Source organism: Chinchilla lanigera, unplaced genomic scaffold (genome assembly GCF_000276665.1).
Source record: "Chinchilla lanigera isolate Chin_1 unplaced genomic scaffold, ChiLan1.0 scaffold00029, whole genome shotgun sequence".
NCBI classification, from domain to species: Eukaryota; Metazoa; Chordata; class Mammalia; order Rodentia; family Chinchillidae; genus Chinchilla; species Chinchilla lanigera.
The window spans coordinates 5880680-5901216 of NW_004955430.1; the positions used below are offsets into that span (position 1 = coordinate 5880680).

General features: G+C 37.5%; 1 protein-coding gene across 10 annotated transcripts in view; it reads right to left on the reverse strand.

Moving 5' to 3' along the window:
- The window catches only part of Erc2 (ELKS/RAB6-interacting/CAST family member 2), a 963719-nt gene that overhangs the window by 535489 nt on the left and 407693 nt on the right, over positions 1 to 20537 (reverse strand). For all 10 annotated transcript variants that reach the window (XR_001234567.1, XM_005387388.2, XM_013515688.1 and 7 more), the window contains exon 7: positions 19836 to 20003. Coding sequence is in view for 9 of the 10 variants with exons in the window: in XM_005387388.2 (XP_005387445.1) it covers positions 19836 to 20003 (168 nt within the window). In the remaining variant the exon portion in view is untranslated. The remainder of the gene's footprint in view (positions 1 to 19835; positions 20004 to 20537) is intronic.

Sequence of the window (20537 nt, forward strand, 5' to 3'; positions counted from 1 at the left end):
CATCTTTGACCTACTGATACAAATTGGTAAATTGCTAATATTTATAGCAGTGGAAATAGTTCTTATCTACAAATATGGAGACTGGGCTGTCCAGTAGAGGTTACGCTGACCCCAGTATACTACAAGAAAACCAGCTATGCCTTCATCTGCACATTTCTTTTAATATTCCTGTTCTATAAATGTTCTCCAGATTCTTTATCCAGTTCTTACATCTGCCTCGTTTCCTCACTGATTAATGAGGTAAGTAAAATCTTTAACATGTGTTCAGTTTTATAACTGCATCAGTCATGATTTTACCATCTTTTCGAAAATTATCTTTGAAAGAATTCTCTCCTATAGTGGAACTATCTTAAGTATATTTAATGTTTGTTGAAGGGATAAACAATGAACTGAGAAATGAATATGATCTTTTTCATGGGCATATAGAGGTATCTAAACATAGAAATTAAGAGTAAAATCCATACCACAGTGGGTTTATAGGTTTATAACCTACTGCTGCTATTTACCTATAGTAATTCTCTACACTTCATTTTTATACCTGTAAAATGGAAAGAAAAAACCCCTTCAAGGGTTGCCATTAGGATTAAAAGAAATAATCCATGAAAATGGTTTAGCAGTATGCATGGCAGCCTCATAAGGAATCAGCTAATTGTACCTATTATCCTCATTTTTATATTACGGGCAACTATAGATATTATACACATACTACCATCACCTAGCAGCCTCCATAGTGCTCCTACCCAACAGGTGCTTCATAAAAACTAGTAATAGTGGTGGTGACCGTAACAGTTCCAAAACCCCCTGGCCTGCCAAGCTTAATAAAGTATGTTATCCATTCTTCCAGACCACTGCTGGAGATGTTACAGCCTGACCTTCTATTGATCCCAACATCATCCCAATGGACCTTGTTCCATTGTAATTTATTACAACAGCCAAATTGAATCCACATGACAGTGCTCAGAGCCAATTCTCATTGAAGTCTTCCCCCTCCCCCTGCCCCTACCTCCTCTGCCCCCAAAGATTTGTGGAGACACTGAATTAGATGATTTACTCAATTGCAGATATTACTGCTATTGAATTCCTTTCTTTAATCTTGCACGTCCACCTAGAAAACGATAAAGATAGCCTGGCATGAAGTGTTCTATGCTCTCGTAAATTTATTATTAATGTGGAGTCAGTAACCCTGACTTGCCTGCTCAATTCTTCCCAGTTATGGTCTTTATCATAAAGAATTTCAGTTGCTTGTTGCTACTGACATCTCCTCTATTCCTCAAACCTCTATTCTCAGAAAGAGGCAGGTCTAGAAAGGTAGTTCTCTGGGTGCAGGCACGACTGCACATAAATATCAACAGGATCCAGCAGATTCTACAGGCCAGTTTGCCAAAAGAAGTCTGAGCAAACTAGCACCTCCCGTGCACTATTTAGGCAATTTCAACAGCTAAAACTGACATTCTATATTTTCCTTCAAGTCAACACTAGGATGATGTCTCAGGCTCTTTCTCTATCACAAATCACTGATTTTGTAAGCATTGTAGACATTATTTTCTACCTTCTTTTTGTGGATTAACCTATGCTGACACTCTAACCGGGAGACTTATCTAACCAAACAAGTTTGTCAGCCACCATAACATTTAGCCCAATCTCCCCTTTGTTTCCATATCCTGCATTGTGGAGACTCTGTGAAAAGAGGGAAGGATGAATTAAAGAATTTCTTTGAGTGATGAATTATTCAAAGAAAAAAATGTTTAGTTTAGAATTCTAAATAAATGTCTTATGGCGCTGAAGTGAAAAAAGTATATAAACCACACAGAAATATACAACAAATGTTTAAACTATGAACAGAAATGAAATACCAAACCAAAGGCACAATTACAGTTCTTTAAGAACAGTCTCTGAGAGCTTAGATTTGAAGATGGCGTATAACATATATTTCCTTATGACTACGGCCGTGTTTACCAGAGATTGAAAGTTACTGTAAACAGAACAAATATATAAATTACCTTGGTGTTTAAATTCTATATGTGTGACATTCAACTTCTATAAAACATATTTTAAAAGATAAGTTTAAAATAGGGAAGAGGAGAATTGGCTATTATCTACGGATATAAACATACATTTCTGCGACCAACTGAAAATATAAAATAAATGTTTCATGCCACTTAAAGAATTTTTTCATTTACTATTATATACCATAAATCTGAATTTTCCTTGGTAGGGTTAAATTTTGCTCAGTGCTTTATGTAATAAAAATATTTTTATAAATTCAAAGGATTCCACTTTGTAAAATCTAATTTGTAAGAATGCAAAAGGTTATTTTGGTTTTTTTTAAAGAGGCATAATATGTACTCACATGTAAACTAATTATTCTTTAATAAAGTAGTATTATACCTTTAGGAATAAAAGATAAACAGGATAAAAATAAATGATAAAGGGACTCTCTGCAGTTCAGGCATCAGGGATAAGCTGCATACCTCTGCACACATCTCCAAGACCTGGTGTGAGTTTTCTGCAGGGATCTGCTGCTCTCCATGCCAAACATGCACACTTGAAGACATGGATAATTATCACATGCCTGCTCTAGGGGTGAAAGCAACATCTAGCATACCCCCGGCCACTCACCACACCAGCTACAAAGTGCTGGGAGATGGACTGACACAAAAGTGTCCCATTACAAAACATAATAATAATGACAGAAGATTCCTCTCATTTTTTTTTGTTTTTTTTTTTTTTTTGGTCTTTTTTGAGACAAGGTCTCTCTATGCAGTTCAGGCTGGCCTTGAGCTCATTTTGTAGCCCAGACTGGTCTCGAACTCACAACCATCCTCCTGCCTCAGCCTCCAGAGTGCTGGCATTACAGGCATGCGCCACCTGCCCGGCTTATCAACAGTTTAATATCATTATTTCCACACAACACAGTGCACACAAACATACAGATCGACACTCATCCATATCTCTCCCTGCCATTTAGGGAGCTTTACACTAGCCTGCCCCAAGCATTTCACTCTAACTTCCACTATAACTCTGCAGATTTTCCCCAACTCCCTGACATCTTATGGCTGCCATCTATATGCCCCGCAGAGCACAACCTGTAAGCATTAAGAAAATGTTGGTAACATGGAAAGATGGCAAAGGATTTTCGCCTTTACTCCTACTTCTCAGCAGGCTGGCCTTGTATATGCTTCCAGCTGTTCGGAAGTTCATAAACATTCATAATTTGCAGAGAGCTCAGTGTGTGCATGCTACTCTTCATAAGATTTTATAAGTCAGAGTATCATGCAACCTAAAGAATTTAACCTATTTTAACACTAAAGAAACAGCTATTTCCACCTCATGTCCATTGGCGCTATTCATCTGAGGACATCCTGTTTGCTTAAGTTTGCCTCATTCAGACTTTACTCACAAGAAAAGCTATAGAGTGTAACAGAAACTAGGGATGACATCACCCTTGCGAATGAGTGACTTATTTCCCACCGCATCAGCAGAAGTGTCTGAGGCAAACAGTCTAGAAAAGAAGTACACTTTGTTTGCCTCTATTAAATATCCAGAACACATAAAATTCCAAACTTTCCATGAAGGTGCTATATGATAGAATTGCTTCCAGTCTATAATAACTTGTGATCTATGAGAAAATTCAGCAGACTACAATCTGTGGGCTAATCTGACCTCCTGTTTGTTTTGTAAATAAAGTTTTATTGGAATATAGCCATGCTTATTTGTCTACTTTGAACATAACCTGACATTGGGACAGAAATATTTACTCATTCCATTATATTTCCAATTTTCAGCTAACATTTATTAAACACCTATAATATGCCAAGCACTTACTAGTTACTAGGAGTAAAAAGATGAATAAGACCTTATTACTTCCTTTATTGATTTCAGGGTTTAATGGAAAAACAGACATAAATATCTAATATCTCATCTAGAAAATCTTAGTTATTTGTTCTGAAATAGTATAATTCAAAAATTGTTAAAGGGTTGCTCTATTTGCATATACTTTAAAGTCATTCAAATCCATCAAAATTGTAACATTTCATTAAAATTCCCATGATTTCTAAGGGGAGCAGTCAAGACATAAGAAACTACTTTTGTTAGTTATAAGCAGTGGCATTTCAGTAAACTAATGCTTCTTGTCAGTATCTTGTGAACTCCACTCCTATTTAGTTGACTCTGAACTTCTGAGAAAGGTTTGGTAACTACTGAGCCATTTTTTTACCATGTAACTATCATTTTTCTACTGCTGTGCAACAAATACCTTTCATTTAGGGGCTTAAAACACCACTCATTCATCAAGTCATAGTCGTGTGGGTCAGAAGTCCTTCAGGGTGCAGCTTGAGTCTGCACAGGGTATTACAAGGGTGAAAGTAAGGTGTCAGCCAGGATGAGCATTTGGGGGTTCTGGGGAAAAATTCACTTGCAAGCTTATTATTACTGTTGGAAAAGTTTGGTTCCTTGTGGTTTAGGGTTTCCATCCTTCCTTCCAGGCTGATACTCAACCACAAACCATCCCCAGCCCTAGGGGCTGCCTGCAGTCCTTGCCATTTGGCCCTCCATCTTCAAGTCGGAAATAGAGAACGTTTGTGTGTTTACACTCCCTCATACTTTGAATCTTTACTTCTTTGACTTAAGGAACCACATTTAAAGAGCTCACATGATGAGGTCGAGCGCACCAAGTTCATCTCCCCTTTCTTAAAGTCAACGGTGTTACATGACATAACCTAACCACCAGTAGACAATCCATGTAGGTCGCAGTCCTGGGTATTATTCAACGTATATACATACAAGGGAGGCAAGAAATTTCAGGGCTTAACCTAGAATTCTACCTACCACAGCATTTCTGTTAGAACTGTAAATCACTTTTATAAACTATAATTGTATTAGTCAAGAAGATTTCTTAATGATAGCCATACTTTGTGGGGTGAGATGAAATCTCAGTGTTGTTTTAATTTGCATTTCTCAAATGACTAATGATGTTGAACACTTCTTCATATATTTACTTGCCATTAGTATTTCTTCATCTGAGAAGTGTGTGTTCATCTCAGATGCCCATTTTTGGATTGGGTCTTTGAATCTTGGGGCCTCATTTTTTTTAAATTCTTCATATGTTCTAGATAGGAGTCCTCTGTCTCAGAGGCAGTTGGATAAAACTTTTTCCCAATTCATGGGTTTTCTTTTTACTCTGCTGGTGATTTCTTTTGATGTGCAGAAACTTTCCATAAGATGAGATCCCAGTTGTTGATTCTTTGAAGTACTGCCCATGCAATTTGGTTTTTGTTCATGAACTCTCTGCCTGCACCTATGTCTTTGAGAGTTTCACCTACTTTCTCTTCTAGGAGATTTAGTGTTTCTGTTTTGATATTTAGATCTTTGATCCATTTTGACCCATGGTGATACACATAAGTCTAGTTTTAGTCTTCAGCATGTGGAAAGCCAGTTCTTCCAGCACCACTTGTTAAAGAGGCTATCTTTCTTCCAGTGAATATGTTTGGCCCCTTTGTCAAAAATAAGTTGGTTGAGCATGTTTGTAGCTTTGTCTGCATCTTCTAATCTGTTCCATTGATCTTCAGGTCTGTATTTTTGCCAGTACCATGCTGATTTTATCACAGTAGCTTTGTAGTATAATTTCAAGTCAGGGATTATAATGCCTCCTGCCTTTCCTTTGTTTCCAAGGATTATTTTTGCTATTCTAGGCCTCTTCTGGTTCCAGATGAATTTAAGGCATATTATCTCAAGATCTGTGAGGTATACTAATGGCATTTTAATTGAGATTGCATTGAATTTGTACAACAATTTTGGGAATATGGCCATTTTCACAATCTTGGCTCTTCCTATCCATGAGCAAGGAATATCTTTCCATTTTCTGAAATCCTCTTTGATCTCTTTTCTCAGAGTACTGTAATTTTCACTGTATAGATCTTTCACTTCTTTTGTTAGACTGATTCCTAAGTATTTCATTTTTTTAGATGCTATTATGAAAGGTGTGGTTTCACTGGTTTCTCTCTCAGTCCGCTTGTTTTTGTGTACAAGAATGCTATTGATTTTTGAGTGTTGACTTTATTCTTACATCTGGTAATCTGAGCAACTTTGTTGAAGATAATAATATATAATATAACAACCACTGTTAATCCCTATCATTTGGTTTGAAACCCCATATCATTTTTAAAGTCCTTGCATTGTTTTGTGTGTATTTTGCTATTGTTCTTTTTTTGTACTATTTTCTTAAAATAAAAATTAAAACAAGAAGAGATGATATGTTGGTGCTATTATTGATTTTTTTTAAAAAAGGGACAATAGAATGTTATGAAGAAGTTCCAAACTGCTGTAAACTCCATCCCATTAATTTAGAATTCAGCTTTGTGAAAACAGTCTGTTTCAAGAAGTTATATTTTTTGGTTTGTAAAAGTTATTCTGTAATCAGGTAAGTATGAGGCAAAAAATGGCAAAGAGACAGTAGTAGCATAACAGTAGAAAGATACTTGATATCCATAATAATTGTGGAATTACATGTCCCAAGAACATATTACCCATATTCGACATTTGTTCTTACAAGAAACTTAGATACATACTGTAAAAGTGTTGAATTATGGACTTCATTTACAGTATAACATAATAAATGTTAACACAGATATGTATGAACTCTTCAGAGCAAAGCAGAATCCATCACCAAACAGTGGGTAAGTGAAAAAGACAGTCATAAAATGTTCCTTCCCACATAAATGATACTGTTCTAAATCAAATGGCCTGGGGAGTATGTGGAAAGAGAAATCAAATCATCTCCAGACTGGAATACGTAAAGGCTCAACGACCTCAAATCTCCTGTCACAAAATTGTTAGCAACAGCTGGCAGCAGAGATAGACAGATGTGTCGAGACACCTGTGCCCAGTAGGGCAGCAGCCACAGTGAGGGCACTCTAGGATTTTATTTTACATCTTCAAGGAATTTTGCGGGTGATTATAAGCCAACATTTAAAAAATCCATCATGATGAAACTGAGTACAGAATGTAAAGTCTTAACCAGACAAAAATATTTATTTAAAAGAGAATTTGCCTCCTCTGGCCTGGGATCAGCTCTCTCACTGAACAAGAATCAGCTCTCAGCATCATCTGGATGTGAACTGCATTTTGAAACAATACAGATAATCACTATCGCCACTTATGAGTCACAAGGGACTGAAAAAAACATTTACAGTGTGGAAGTCAAACTATCTCTCAAACTAAGTGTGTGATATATTTGATCACTAGAAGATGTAAAGAATGGAAAAGTTCCTCACTTTGAAATCTATTTCCTAAATGGGGAGAGAAAGTGTTCCAGCTATATTAAATTACTTCTACTTTGACCGCACACGCTGTGCTGCCTCTTGCTGCTGGACTTCTACAAATGCTATTCTTGCTGCTTTGACTGAGAAACTTCGAGTTCTCAATTCATTATCAACTTTTCTAGGCAATCTTCTGTTCATCTCACTCTTCCTGAGAAATGAGGTGTCCCTTCTACATGCACTGTGTACCTAGGTACCGGGGCAGCAGAGCACACATCCAGTACTGCACTGTAGTTGCCTATTGAATGGCTTTATTCATGAGTATGAGATTTGGAGAGCAGAAATTAAAATTTCTTCAATAGCATATGTAGCTGCAGTGCCTGCAGAGCGTCCAGCTCCTTACACATGTTTAACGTGTAAAATGTATATTGCTAGGTGATAGAAAGGAAAGCAGGCAAGCTGGCCAGTGTAGGTCAATAGTGCCCATGGCTTCAGAAGCCAAAGGAGTATGCAAAGAAGAAAAGGAAAGTGTGACTGAATTTGGACGCTTAGGTGCAGCAGCACAGGCTCTATCATTAATTGCTTCTGTGACCTAAACAAGTGAACTTACCTCTTCAAACTTCTGTATCCTGAATGGAGAAATACAGATTGAACTTAAGAGTGTCCATTAAGTCTCTCCCAGGGTAACTGCTCTCTCATATCTGGCGTCCATGGTTTATCAGCCTACTCACACTTACTTGTGCATGTCTTTTAAAATCAAATGATACTGGGTGGTACTCAGGAGAGCCCAGGGGTAAAAGACATAGCTAACTGAAGACAGTTCCTGAACATGCCGAATGAATGCATGAATAAATGAGCACGCCTCCCTAAATCTGTTTCACTGCTGCATCAGAAGGTGAATTTTTCTAGTTTTGGTTCATCTGACAACAAAGTGTCATTTCATCTATTTCATTCCTAAGGGAAGGGAAATCTTAAATCTCTTAGAAGGAAAGCAAAATACAAAACATAAAGGAGACTGGTGGGGTTCGCCACTTCACAAAGAAGCTCAGGCTTACCAAAGAAGCCCCAACTTTGCTCAAGAAACAGAAAGCATTTTGAAATATCCCTTCCTTGGGGCAACATGACCAATAGGATTACCTGGTTAGAGTCACCGTGATGCTTTTCCCCGAGGTCATCACCAACATTGGGGTAACTAATATCAGCCGAGAGAACAAGTCATGCACTCTTGGTGATTATTTGTCCTGTGAAATTTAATTGGCATAAAAGCCTTAGACATCGCTGTCATGTCATGATGAATACGTACATAGAACTTATATATTATTAGGTTTTTTCTTATATTTTCTAGACCAAGAAAGATGCTATTCAAAAAAGAAAGCTGAGTGGCTGGGGATATAGCTCAGTGGCATAAGCGCCTGCCTGGCAAGTGCAAAGTCCTGAGTTCAATCCCTGGTACCAAAAAACAAATCAAAAAAGAAAGCTGAAAAATCACAAACAATAACCTAGACCATACTTTTAAAATTGTAAGTAATTAAAATGAATATCAGTTATATCTACATTTAGTCACACTGAAAAAACAACTTTATCACAAAAACATATGAAAAATATACTTAATGTGAAGATAAGAGAAATCAATTTTCAGCCTAAAGGAAGATAAAATAGAGTCCATTTAGTCTTAATGATATTTCCAAATAACTGAAATGCTGGTATTTAGCCACAGAAACTGAAGCTAAGTAATACCTGCTGGGTGACCCACTGCTGTTCTAAATGAGGTGCTTTATTACTATTATATGTTCCTTCTCCAAATTGTCTGATGTCATGACCAATGTGGTCACCAGTTTTAATAATTCTATTAATTTTAATAGAATTAAAATTCAAGAGTGCTACATTCATTATAAACATGGACATTTAAATGTGGTAATTATAAAACAGAAAGTAACAGTAAGAGTTCAAACATTATCTAGGCTGATATGTATATGCATACATCCATAAGACAGTCATCTGTAAAAACTTCCTAAAGTGATGCCACAGAAAATGTATAGAAATAAATCATAAGCATATCAATTGAGGTAATACTCAGAGGGCAGCAAAATGTCTGTAATACTACTTTAAAACCATTTTAAGAAATAATATAGCCAAAGTGAGTAGGGTAGTCCATACACAAAAATAGAAAAGACTCCTATGGACCGGAGTTTTCCTGCATAAGTATTTTTTAGGCATAAATAGTATTGTTACTACCACACGCTTATAGCAATGGCTCCAGTGAAAATGAAAAAATGTTCATACACCCCTAGGGCAGGGACAAGGGTTGTAAAATAGATCAGTTGAGAACTGCTGCTTTAGGCCCAGAATTCTGGGTGCTAGCCTGCTTCCTGGCTTCAGATGCAGTGTGAGCTCACCTATGCAAGGAAGCCAGATCTGAGATGCATAGCTCACTGTAAAGTGTAAGAGCTTCCCTGTCTGCTTCCTCCTGGGTCTTAGCCAGAAGTCTCTCAACTCACAAGCCTAGCCATGACTGGGCCAGGAAAGCTACTTAGATGTCTCAGATCATCTTTTGAGACTGAGTCCTTTAACAACTAACAATCAAAGGAAAGTAAAAGTCATTGGAGCGAGAGACCAACATGATTGTTTAAAATTTAACCATGAAACAACCTTAGAATAGTAGGTCCTTATAGATGGAAAAAAATAAAATTGAAGGCTATCCCAATTTTTATTTTCCTTTTTCTACATATAGCTATTGCATACATGATTAAATCCAGACAAGGAGTTATATTTTATTAATTTTTTTAAATAGTAGGGATGTTATCCAGGGTTTTCGCATACTCCATAAGTACTCTGCCACTGAGCTATATCCCCAGCCCTTTTCATTTTATTTTGTGTTCAAGCTGGTCTTGAAGTTATAGTCATTTTTGGTAGCTGGGATTATAGGCAATGTCACTACATCCAACATTTTTCCTATTTTTGAACTTATTTCTAATTAGTTTTCCTATTATTTGGTGACTGCATCTCACCTAGTTGATTTGGTATTAAAAATAGGTGTCCCTATATATTAAACACAGGAAAATTATTCAAACTGTACTTTAGCTACAGGGAGGCAGAATCATAAATTTGAAAAACACCAGAACAGTGTGTTAAGAATAGCTCCATCACTTTCTCTCAAGCTACTTTCTAAAACTATCACCTCTCTTTTTAAGACAGAGATCATGATGGCACTTAAGGTCATTGGTTTGTTATGAGAATTTATAAGCTAAAGAGGCAAAGCCCTTACAGTGGTATCTAGGATACAGTAAGGGCTCAATCAAAATAGTAGATAATCATTTTATTATAAACATTATCATGTACACTGTCCTAACTAGGAAAGACCATACATCATCATCAATTTCATTCCATCACTCTCATAAAGTACTATATCACTAACAATCCAGTAAGAACTAGAGAAAGAGCCATTCACTCTCTGCGTAGAACAAGATGATCTTTTCATTAGAAAAGAAAATGAAGAGAGAGTGATTAAACTTCCTTACTGAAGGCTTCACCACTTTTTACCATTCTTGGCTCATGGAACCAAGGCCAGAGGTAGTAAGTGTGGGTACGGCAACAATCATTTCTTCCTGAGTTTTATTATTCATGAGATGGTTCCATCGTCCAGCCTACACAGAACACACAGCGCTAGAAGCAAGTGGGTTTAACGTTTCACTGGGGAAAAATGACTCTCCCCACAGTTAACAATATTCTTGGATCAGAAGTAGGTCGCAAAGCAATTTCTCTGCTCTCAAGTTCTCATTCACTGAAAGTTAGCTGAGTTCATTTTGATTGAGAGCCAGCACATGTCAAGAATTTAGCGGGAAGCTGGAGGTACCTTGATGATCAAGGTTGGGCACTCACAGTCATTTGAGCCCTGTGAGGGAAGCCAGCATTCACCAAGGGGTTGCAGAATTACAAACTGAGCCAAGATATACTTCTTTATGAGTATAAAAGCTCTGCTAGACTGCCACGTCAGCAAAGACTTCCCTAAGGAAGTGACACAAGAACTGGGCAGAAAGCTCAAGGGTAAGTCTGGAAACCACACTCCCCAGATTCCTTTGGAGAAAGGATCTGGTTAGATTCTGCAGGTGAGAGGCACTTCCATCAAATGTGAAGCTCTGTCTCAGGACTGCGAATTTGGACTGACGGTATAACTGTCAGAGGGAGAAGGAAGCTATCTGCGGAGGAGTACCTGCCCATACTCTTGGTTATGAGATCATGGTGGTGTTTGCCTTCTCTCATTGGAAGAGAGCTATCCTCATTCTTGACCATCCCAGTGAGATTCTACAGGCAATATATAAGGGCTCTGGATGGTTTCACAATGAATTTTTTTTTTTTTTTTGGTTATGGGGTCAGGAGGAGATCCTGCTATATGCATCCATCAAGTGGTTTGATTCTGGTAACTTGTCCTATGTTGTTCTACCTGCACTTACATTTAGGATTAACCATGCTGATTTCCCCAACCAAATTTTCAGGACTAAAGAATGTCTTATTTGTTTTTGATACTCCAGAATCTGAAATAGTGATTGACTGACACACACCAAACACCAGTAAGTGTGAAATACATATGAATTTTTTGAATGTTCAAAAAACTAGGTCATTTGCCAATAACAAGTATAGAACCTCAACTAGATGTTTAAACACTGAGAAAGACCTCAATTGATTCAAGAAATCTTCCATTTCTTACTTAAACTTTACACTAACATGGAAATATCTATGTTCTGCAACTTTGTTCTTAAGTATTATGTTTTTTAGAACATAAATCTCAAGAAGAAAGTCAGTATGCATATGTACTTGCATAGCATCCTTACACTTGAGCTTATCACGATACAGAACAGTTCCAAATATGTAGAACACTGCCGAAAAGATCAGGTCCATACACTACCACACTTCCGGAAACCAACTCCACTCACCTCCATCTACCTCCATTTTCCAACTTACAGGGCAGTCTATAGAGTTCAGTAGGCAGCTAGTGAACCTGGCTTTCAGAAATATCACCATCTGTCCTTCTACCCCTAATCAACAAATCACCTCACCAGTGAAGTTTGAATTCAATTTTTAATTGAAATGTAAGAATAGAATGCTGTGCAACACTATGAAAACTACTGCTCTTTTGACATTGGTGTCTCAGCCAGAGGGAGGCATCCAGCGAACAATTCTCATATATGTATATTTCTGTCCTCTACTGAAAATCTCCATATCTTGGCATTATGAAGTATGCAAAAAAATATGGCATTAGGACCTAAGTTTCCTTCTGAAAGATCTCTGTCTTACTAGAAAAGGATGATCAGAGATATCTTACCATCTAGGTTTCTCTGTTTATTCATTTTCATTGCCTTCACCAAGTGACAAAATGTGTAGAGCATCATGCCCATGTGTACCTACATGGTTAGGGAACACACAAGACTTTGGAGACCCAAGGCTCTGAAGGCAAACCTGAAAGATATGAGGTACGAGGCTAGCTTTGCCAGTGTAGTTATAGCTAGAAACAGAGCGTACCCATTTCTACTGCCATTAAAACACAAGGTGGAATGCCAACAAGGTAACGCTGTACCTCTGACATTTATAACGAGCTTAGCATTCTTCCAGGCCAACATACCCTAATGTAAAGCTTATGCTGTTCCAATCCAGACCTGCCTTAAAACATCCAATTATGAGGAATGTGTCAAAACTCTACAGAATCTCTAGCCCTAGAGGCAGAATTTCATTGGCCCATTGGCTTCTGTGTTATTTCCACACTTTGAATCTGTTCTAAATTATGCACATTATTTGTCTGGAGATCATTTCTCTTTGACACTGAAAATGTAATAGAGTTCCTGTCCCTTCGCTATGCTTCCTGTGGTTGTATTTCCTCCACAAATGGGTCAGTGATGCTTGGTTAAAAAAACTTGAAGATGAGCAACCTCACCAAATACAAAAGAAACATTTCTAAATCTGTTCTCTACATGATTTAAAAATTTGAGAGCATGATCACGTTGTCAAAAGGAAACAAAATATACAACTGACTGGTTTTGCCCTAGAACTTCCAAACTGGTTCCCAAAACTTTAAGTCTGGCTGTGAGGGAAAGTTTAAAGTTCTGCAAAATATTCTCATCAGTAAAACTGATCATATTTCGCTTAAGCACTGAAAGGTCCTTCTCAAATGTAACTGAAAAAAGGATTGTCCTTTATTCTTCAAGAATGAGGCTCAAGGCTACCTCAGTTCACACGCTTAATTCTTTCCATGATTGTGGTTGCAAACCAAATTGGATGGGAACTGAATCAAATTCAATGGTTAGGTTCAGTATTGATCTTAGGTGGAAATTGGATTTGGTTCTCATGCAACGTGGTTTGTGACCCGAATTACAGAAAAAATTAAGTTTGTGAACCGAGGTACCTCTGTATTTAGTCTCGGTCCCTGGCAGAGGAATAACTGGGATGTGTTTCTCAGCACACTCTCCCATCTGGTGCCATCATAATAAAAACTGAGGAAAATGAGTCCTGGAGTTGCTTTTATGATTTTAGGTCTCTTCCGGTTCCATATAAATTTTAGATTTATTTTCTCTACTTCTGGAAGATATGCTATTGGCATTTTGATTGAGATTGCACTGAATCTGTATAACAGTGTTGGAAGCACGGGCATTTTCACTATATTGCTTCTGTTTATCCAAGAAGAGAGAATGTCTTTTGGTTTTCTGATACCCTCTTCGATCTCCATTTCCAGAGTACTATAGTTTTTCAGGTAAAGAGTTTCCATTTCTTCATTAGAATGATTCTTAAGTATTTCATTTTTCTTGATGCAGTTGTAAAAGGTGTTGCTTCCTTAATTTCTTTCACAGTGAGGTTGTTATTAGTACACAGGAATGTTATTGATTTTTTAGTGTTGACTTTGTATCTTGCTATGGTGTCAAATTTGGTTATTAATTTGAATAATCTTTGGTGGAGTTCTGGGGGTCTTCTATGTAGAGTACACGTCATCAGCAAATAATGGTAATTTAATTTCTTCCTTTCCTACTCATATTCCTTGTACTTATTTCTCTTGTCTACTGGCACTGGTTAATGTTTCCAGAAATCTATTAAATGGGAGTGGTGATAGTGGACATCCTTGTCTTGTTCCTGACTTTACAGGGAAACCTTTCAGGTTTTGACCACTTAGTGTGATGCTGGCTTTTGGTTTATCATAGATGGCTTTCATCAGTTTGAGGTGAATAACTTATATTCCAATTTTCTTTAGGATATTTTTATCATGAATGTGTGCTGGACTTTGTCAAATGCGCTTTATGTGCCCACTGTAGTGACTATGTGTTTTTCAACTTTGGACCTGTTAATGTAGTGTATTATATTTATTGATTTGTGTATATTGAACTATCTCTGTATCGGGTGATTCCTATGTGATTATGGTCAATGATCTTTTTGATGATTTGCTGCATTCTGTTTGCAAGTATCTTACTGAGGATTTTTGTATCTATGTTCAAAAGCAAGGCAGAGGGTATCACAATTCTGGTTTTGAAGTTATACTACAAAGCCACTGTGATAAAAACAGCATGTTACTGGCCAAAAAACAGACCTGATGATCAATGGGACAAAATAGAAGATTCAAAAACAATTACAAGCATACTCAGTTACCTTATCTTTGAGAAAGGGACCAAACACCTTCACTGGAAGGAAGATAGCCTTTTTAACAAGTGGAACTGGGAAAACTGGCTTTCTATGTGCTGAAGATTGAATCTAGATCCATATCTCTTGCTGTGCACTAACTAAAACAGAACTAGATCAAAGACCTAACTTAAAAAAAGAACTACTTAACCTGGTGTAAAATAGAATAGGTAAAACTCTTGAAGATATAGGTATAGTGAAACACTTAATGAACAAATCTTTAAGAATACAGAAAAAGCTCCAAAGAATAAACCAAGATCACACCAAATTAAACAGCTTTTGCGTAGCAAAAGAAATCAGCAGCAGAGTGAAGGGACAGCCCACAGAATAGTAAAAAAAAAATTTACTAGCTATTTCTTAGACAAGGACTAATACCTAGTATATATAAACAACTAAAAACAGACCCCCCAATTTAAAGACCTAATCCAAAAATGGGCTTATGAAGTGAATAGATACTTCTCAGATGAAGAAGTGCAAACAGCAAATAAATATGTGAAAAAATGTTCAACATCATTTGAGAGGTGCAAATTAAAACAACACAGTTGTGAGACTCCCTCTCACTCTAGAAAGAATGAATATCATCAAGAAATCAAACAAGAACAAATACTGGCAGGGATGCTGGGGGAGAAAGGAACCTCCCTCCATCGTTAGAAGGAGCATAAACTGGCATAACCACTATAGAGGGCAGTATGGGCATTCCTCAAAAAACTAAAACTAAAGGTTTCATTTGACCCAGCTGTGCACCTTCTAGGTATCTTTCCAGAGAGTTAAAATCATCATACTGCAGTGACATATGCAAACCCATATTTATAGCAGCACAATTTATAATAGTTAAATATCGGCAACAGCTCATATGCCCATCACCAGATGAATGGATGAAGAAAATGTGATATTTATATACAATAGAGTACTACTCTGCCATAAACAAGGATAAATAAGTATTTGTAGGTACAGTGGTACTTCAGTTTGAAAACACTTCAGTTTGCAAACAATTTGGTTCACAAAGAGAAGCATTTGGCAAAATTGTATTTCTGTTTGCAAATTCTGCATCACTGACAAACACAACTGTAGCCATCTTTCCCACACAAACACAAATATAGCCATCTTTTCCAAAATTGTAGAGCAAATTAAATTCGTGAACCCAGGTAAAACCGTAAATGAAGGTACCTTGAGATCATGATTTTAAGTGAAGTAAATAAGACACATTAGATTAAATATCGTATTTTTTCTCTTGTGCATAAACCGAAGAGTACATACAGAGCAAAAAGGAGAATCAATAATGGAAAGTAGGAAGAACATGTTCAAATGGCAAGGGGAACAAGGGGAGGATGTGGGGGGGGGAGAAAAGAAAGGGAAAAGGACTAAAAAGCAAATAGGAGGAAAAAGTGGAAAGAACCTTTGGTAAATGGGGAGGGAAGAGGAGCTGAAGGGAGGGGAGAGGAATGAGAAAAAAGAAAAATTATGATATTCTGTGCACGTAAAAAGTACATACTGATAAGGAATGTGATTGTTATGTATAGCAAATAGGTAATAATAAAAATAAATTTTAAAAAGTAAAACTTCCCCAGGGTACAGATATACTAAAACATATTCTAAGAAAAAACAAAAGGAAAATGAGGTTTATTCTCTTAATGTGCATTAGCCAATTTATTTTATTGTCTCACATACAAAAATTTTTATTTTGGATACGTGGCCTTTGGCAACTTTATCATAAGCCTAAACTTTTAATTGTACCTGTCTCATTAGGTTAGTGTCAAAAGTAAATAAATATTGTATATAATAAGTACAGCAGAGAATCCACTGCTCAGCTTTCAATATATGGTAAATTCAAGCCAGGTACAGTGGCATGCATCTGTAATCCCAGTGCTCTAGGAGGCTGAGGAAGGAGGATAACAAAGTTAAAGCCCAGCTTGGGCAATTTATTGATTTAGCAAGATTGTCTCAAAATAAAAATGAAAAACGGTTAGGGTTGTAGCTCAGGCTGAAAGTCCTTGATTCATCGCTCTCTACCACACACAGACACACACACACACGAACACACACACACACACAGTTCAACATATTTCAGGTTTTGCTATCATTCACTGCTAGAGATTTTATATGAAAAGTTTCCTCTCGTGTCCCTAGAACATTTCCCAGACCTACCATTGTAACAGTCACTGTTAGTTCTATCTGCCCTAGGTAGCCAGCCCCTTTGATTCAGGGGGGTGCTCATTTATCTTTGTTCAGGTCTCTTCTAATTATCTGCATCAATTAGCTCATATTACGAGAGGGGAATCAAATGACCTGGATCTTGTCAGTGAAGATTTCGATGGAAATAAATTAATGATGCAGTCAAACAAATCACCAATATTCTGAGAAAAAAGTTTTCCTGACAAAAGGTGGTAGGCATGTGATCAAATCTTGGCCAATCAAATGCTCCTAGCCATGACTTTAACTAGATAAAATTCACTCACTTATTCATTCATTCATTGATTCATTCAATGCTTATTGAGTATGAACACATTCTAGGTTCTAAAGATATAACTGTAGAAAAAAATAAAGTCTATCTTCCTGAAATTTATATTCTAGTAACACAAATGAACAAATTAAAAATATATAAATCTCCCAGATGGATAAGTTCTACTTAGAAAAATAAAATGGCATGTGGGCATACAGGTGGTATGTAATGTGGTATCCTATTTTATGTAGGATGGACAAAAGTCTGTATCACTGTATCATCTGAGCAGAGATCCAAAAGAAGTAAAAGCACGCACCAAGTACATACTTGGAGCAGTTCCACCCAATAGAAACAGAACAGGAGTCACACAGGTGATTTAAAACTTTCTAGTAGTCACATTAAATAAGTAAAAAGGAACATCACATTAATTTTTAAAATACATTTTATTTTACCTGATATGTTTGAAATACTTTCATTTCAATATAATTAATATAAAAATTACTTTTAAAAAAGCTCTTCCATTCTACTTTTCATGAAATGTCTTCCAAATCTGATACACAGCTCACATTTATAGCACATCTCAAGAGCTTCAGGTTCACAGCTCCTGCCCTGGGCAATGTAGGCCGGGAGGAGTGTCCCCACAGAGCTCCAGCAAAGGTCTGAGCCCTGACAAAGCACACCTGACGTCTCTGTAGGAGAGCACAAAGGCTAACGTGACATGAGAGAGAGGAGAACAGCAAGACAGGAGGTCAGCAGCACAACGACGTAAGACACTGATCTTTGAAAGGACTTCCACTGCTACTCTGCGTGACAGTGGAAGCCATCAGGAATGGGACAGCTTCATGGGTCTGTGACATATGACCCTGTGCTAGGCCACACGTTTGGCTTAGTCCTCTGCTAGTGCCATCCCAAAATGCTGATTTTTGCACAACAGGCTCCGTATTTTCACCTGTATTGGGCCCCACAAATCATGTAACTTGTTGTGACTGCAGAGTTTTGGTCAAGAGTGACATAAATTATATCATGCTTTCAAAGGATTATTCCAGCTTCTATATTAAGAGCAGATCATAGGAAACCTCAGGGTAGATACAAGAAAAACAGCTATGATGCTGCTATCAAAGCGGTACGAAGAGGAGGGGCCAGTTTATCCACGTGTCTGGAGCTACTGCTTGGTGCCAGGCAACCTGCCCGCATATTCCAGTGTCCTGGCCAGCTGGCTCCTACTGACCACTGCTCATTTCAACCAGTTTCCATGATGACTGCCTCTCAGTCTGAGAGTGCTGCATCTTTCTCCTTCGTTTTTGTTTTCATAAAAGAGCAGGAATTAGTTTCTCTTCTGGATTAGAGAAGGCAGGACACACTGTGGTTCTACCCAAACTGCACACAATAGCAAACAGGAATTCTCAAAAACATTGTGGTGCTGTTACAAGATCAAGGTCCCCTACAATGGAGAAAGTGAGCCACTGAACAAAGGAAGAAAAGAAGGACCTTAATGAAGTGAAGCATTTCGTACCATGTCACCATGGTTTCAAATTTTTATATATCCTCTATGCGGACTCAAATCGAGTAACGGGAGTCAAACATTATTCCTCCCACAGAAATAATATATCTGTTACTTTGGTTCGAATGTGACCCCCAAAAGGCATACGTTGAAACAATCACCGATGTGATAATACTAAGAGGTGGAACCCATGATCAAGTAGGATAGGATAGGTCTCATAGATGGGATTGGCAACCCTAAAAAGGGGGGTAAAGTAGAAAGGCCTTATCTTGCCATCCCACCGGCCATGTGAACACAGAGCATTTGTCACCTCTAAAGGTTGAAGCATCAAAGTGCACTCAACACACACCAAGCCTGCCTGGATCTTGATCTTGGACTTCACAACTTTTAGCATTGTGAGAAAATTAATTTTTGTTCTTTATAAATGAACAAGCCTCAGATGTTTTGTTACAGCACCAGGAACCGACAGGCAGAAAAGACTCTACCAAAGTTTATGTAACTTGAAAAATGTTTCTAAAGCACATTTAAAGACCTAAAAGTACAGCGGCACAACTCTCAGTATGGAAAAAAGAAAACTAACTCTTTGTACTTTGTATTCTTTCTTTTTTTCTTCCTCCAGTGCTGAGGATTATACCTAGAGGCTTGTGCGTGGTGAACACCTGGTCTACTACTTAGCTGCCCAGCCTTATTATTTTATATTTACTTCTAAATTTATACAATTGCCTGTATTTTTACTTAAGCTTGCAAGTTTAAAAAAATCACCCTATTTAGTTTTTAAGTACTCAAATAGAAAATTTATCACACCACATTAAATACAGTAAGATACAACTATCAGTATGCTAAATACCTGTAAATAAAAAGTTTATACCCCCTAATCTAACCTCCTAAAAGATAACTTATTTTCCATATACTCAAAATAGCCCTAAAATTATGAAACATGAATAACATAAATTCATAACTTTAAGGGCTTATGTCAGCTACGCACCTTTTTCTGAAGAACATTGATTTTTCTTTCTTTCACTTCTAACATATCTTTCATGTCCCGAATCTCTCCAGCCAGTGTGCCCTTCTCTTCTGTGAGGTCCTGTAGCTGCTTCGTTTTTTTATTGAGAAAAGATTCCTTCTCTTCCAGTCGTAATCTCAGTGCATCTACCTGAAATCAGGAAAAAGAAAGAAGTCTTTGATTTTACGAAGATGCTATTCGTTAACCTTCAGCAGTACCTCTGGAGGCACGGTTACAGCATATACCTCCTGAGTGCAGCATGCTCAAATCACTGTTCACAGGCACTTCAATGCCACACATTTGAACAATTGATGACAACCTTAAAGTCCTGCTGTGTCCACATCCGAACGGTGATGCTTTTTTAGAATACAAAGTGTCTACAAAGTAAGAAGTAAGAGTTTGATCCTATGTTCATTCCCCCACCTACAGGAAATGGTACGTTTGCTTAGGCTGGTAAACAAAGCACACTAACAAATACCCTACGCCTCTGAGAGCCCAGGGAGGGCAAAACTTTACTGTCCATGGTTTGCAGCATCCTCTAGGAGTATGGAGAGCACATCAAGCATCTGGAAGAACAAAAGTGGCATATAGAGAAATGCTCCTAAATTACAGAAATACATGTTGCTAAGAGGAAGTTAGAGCTGCTGGAAGAAGAAAATGATGTGGAAACAAAACACTCATTCT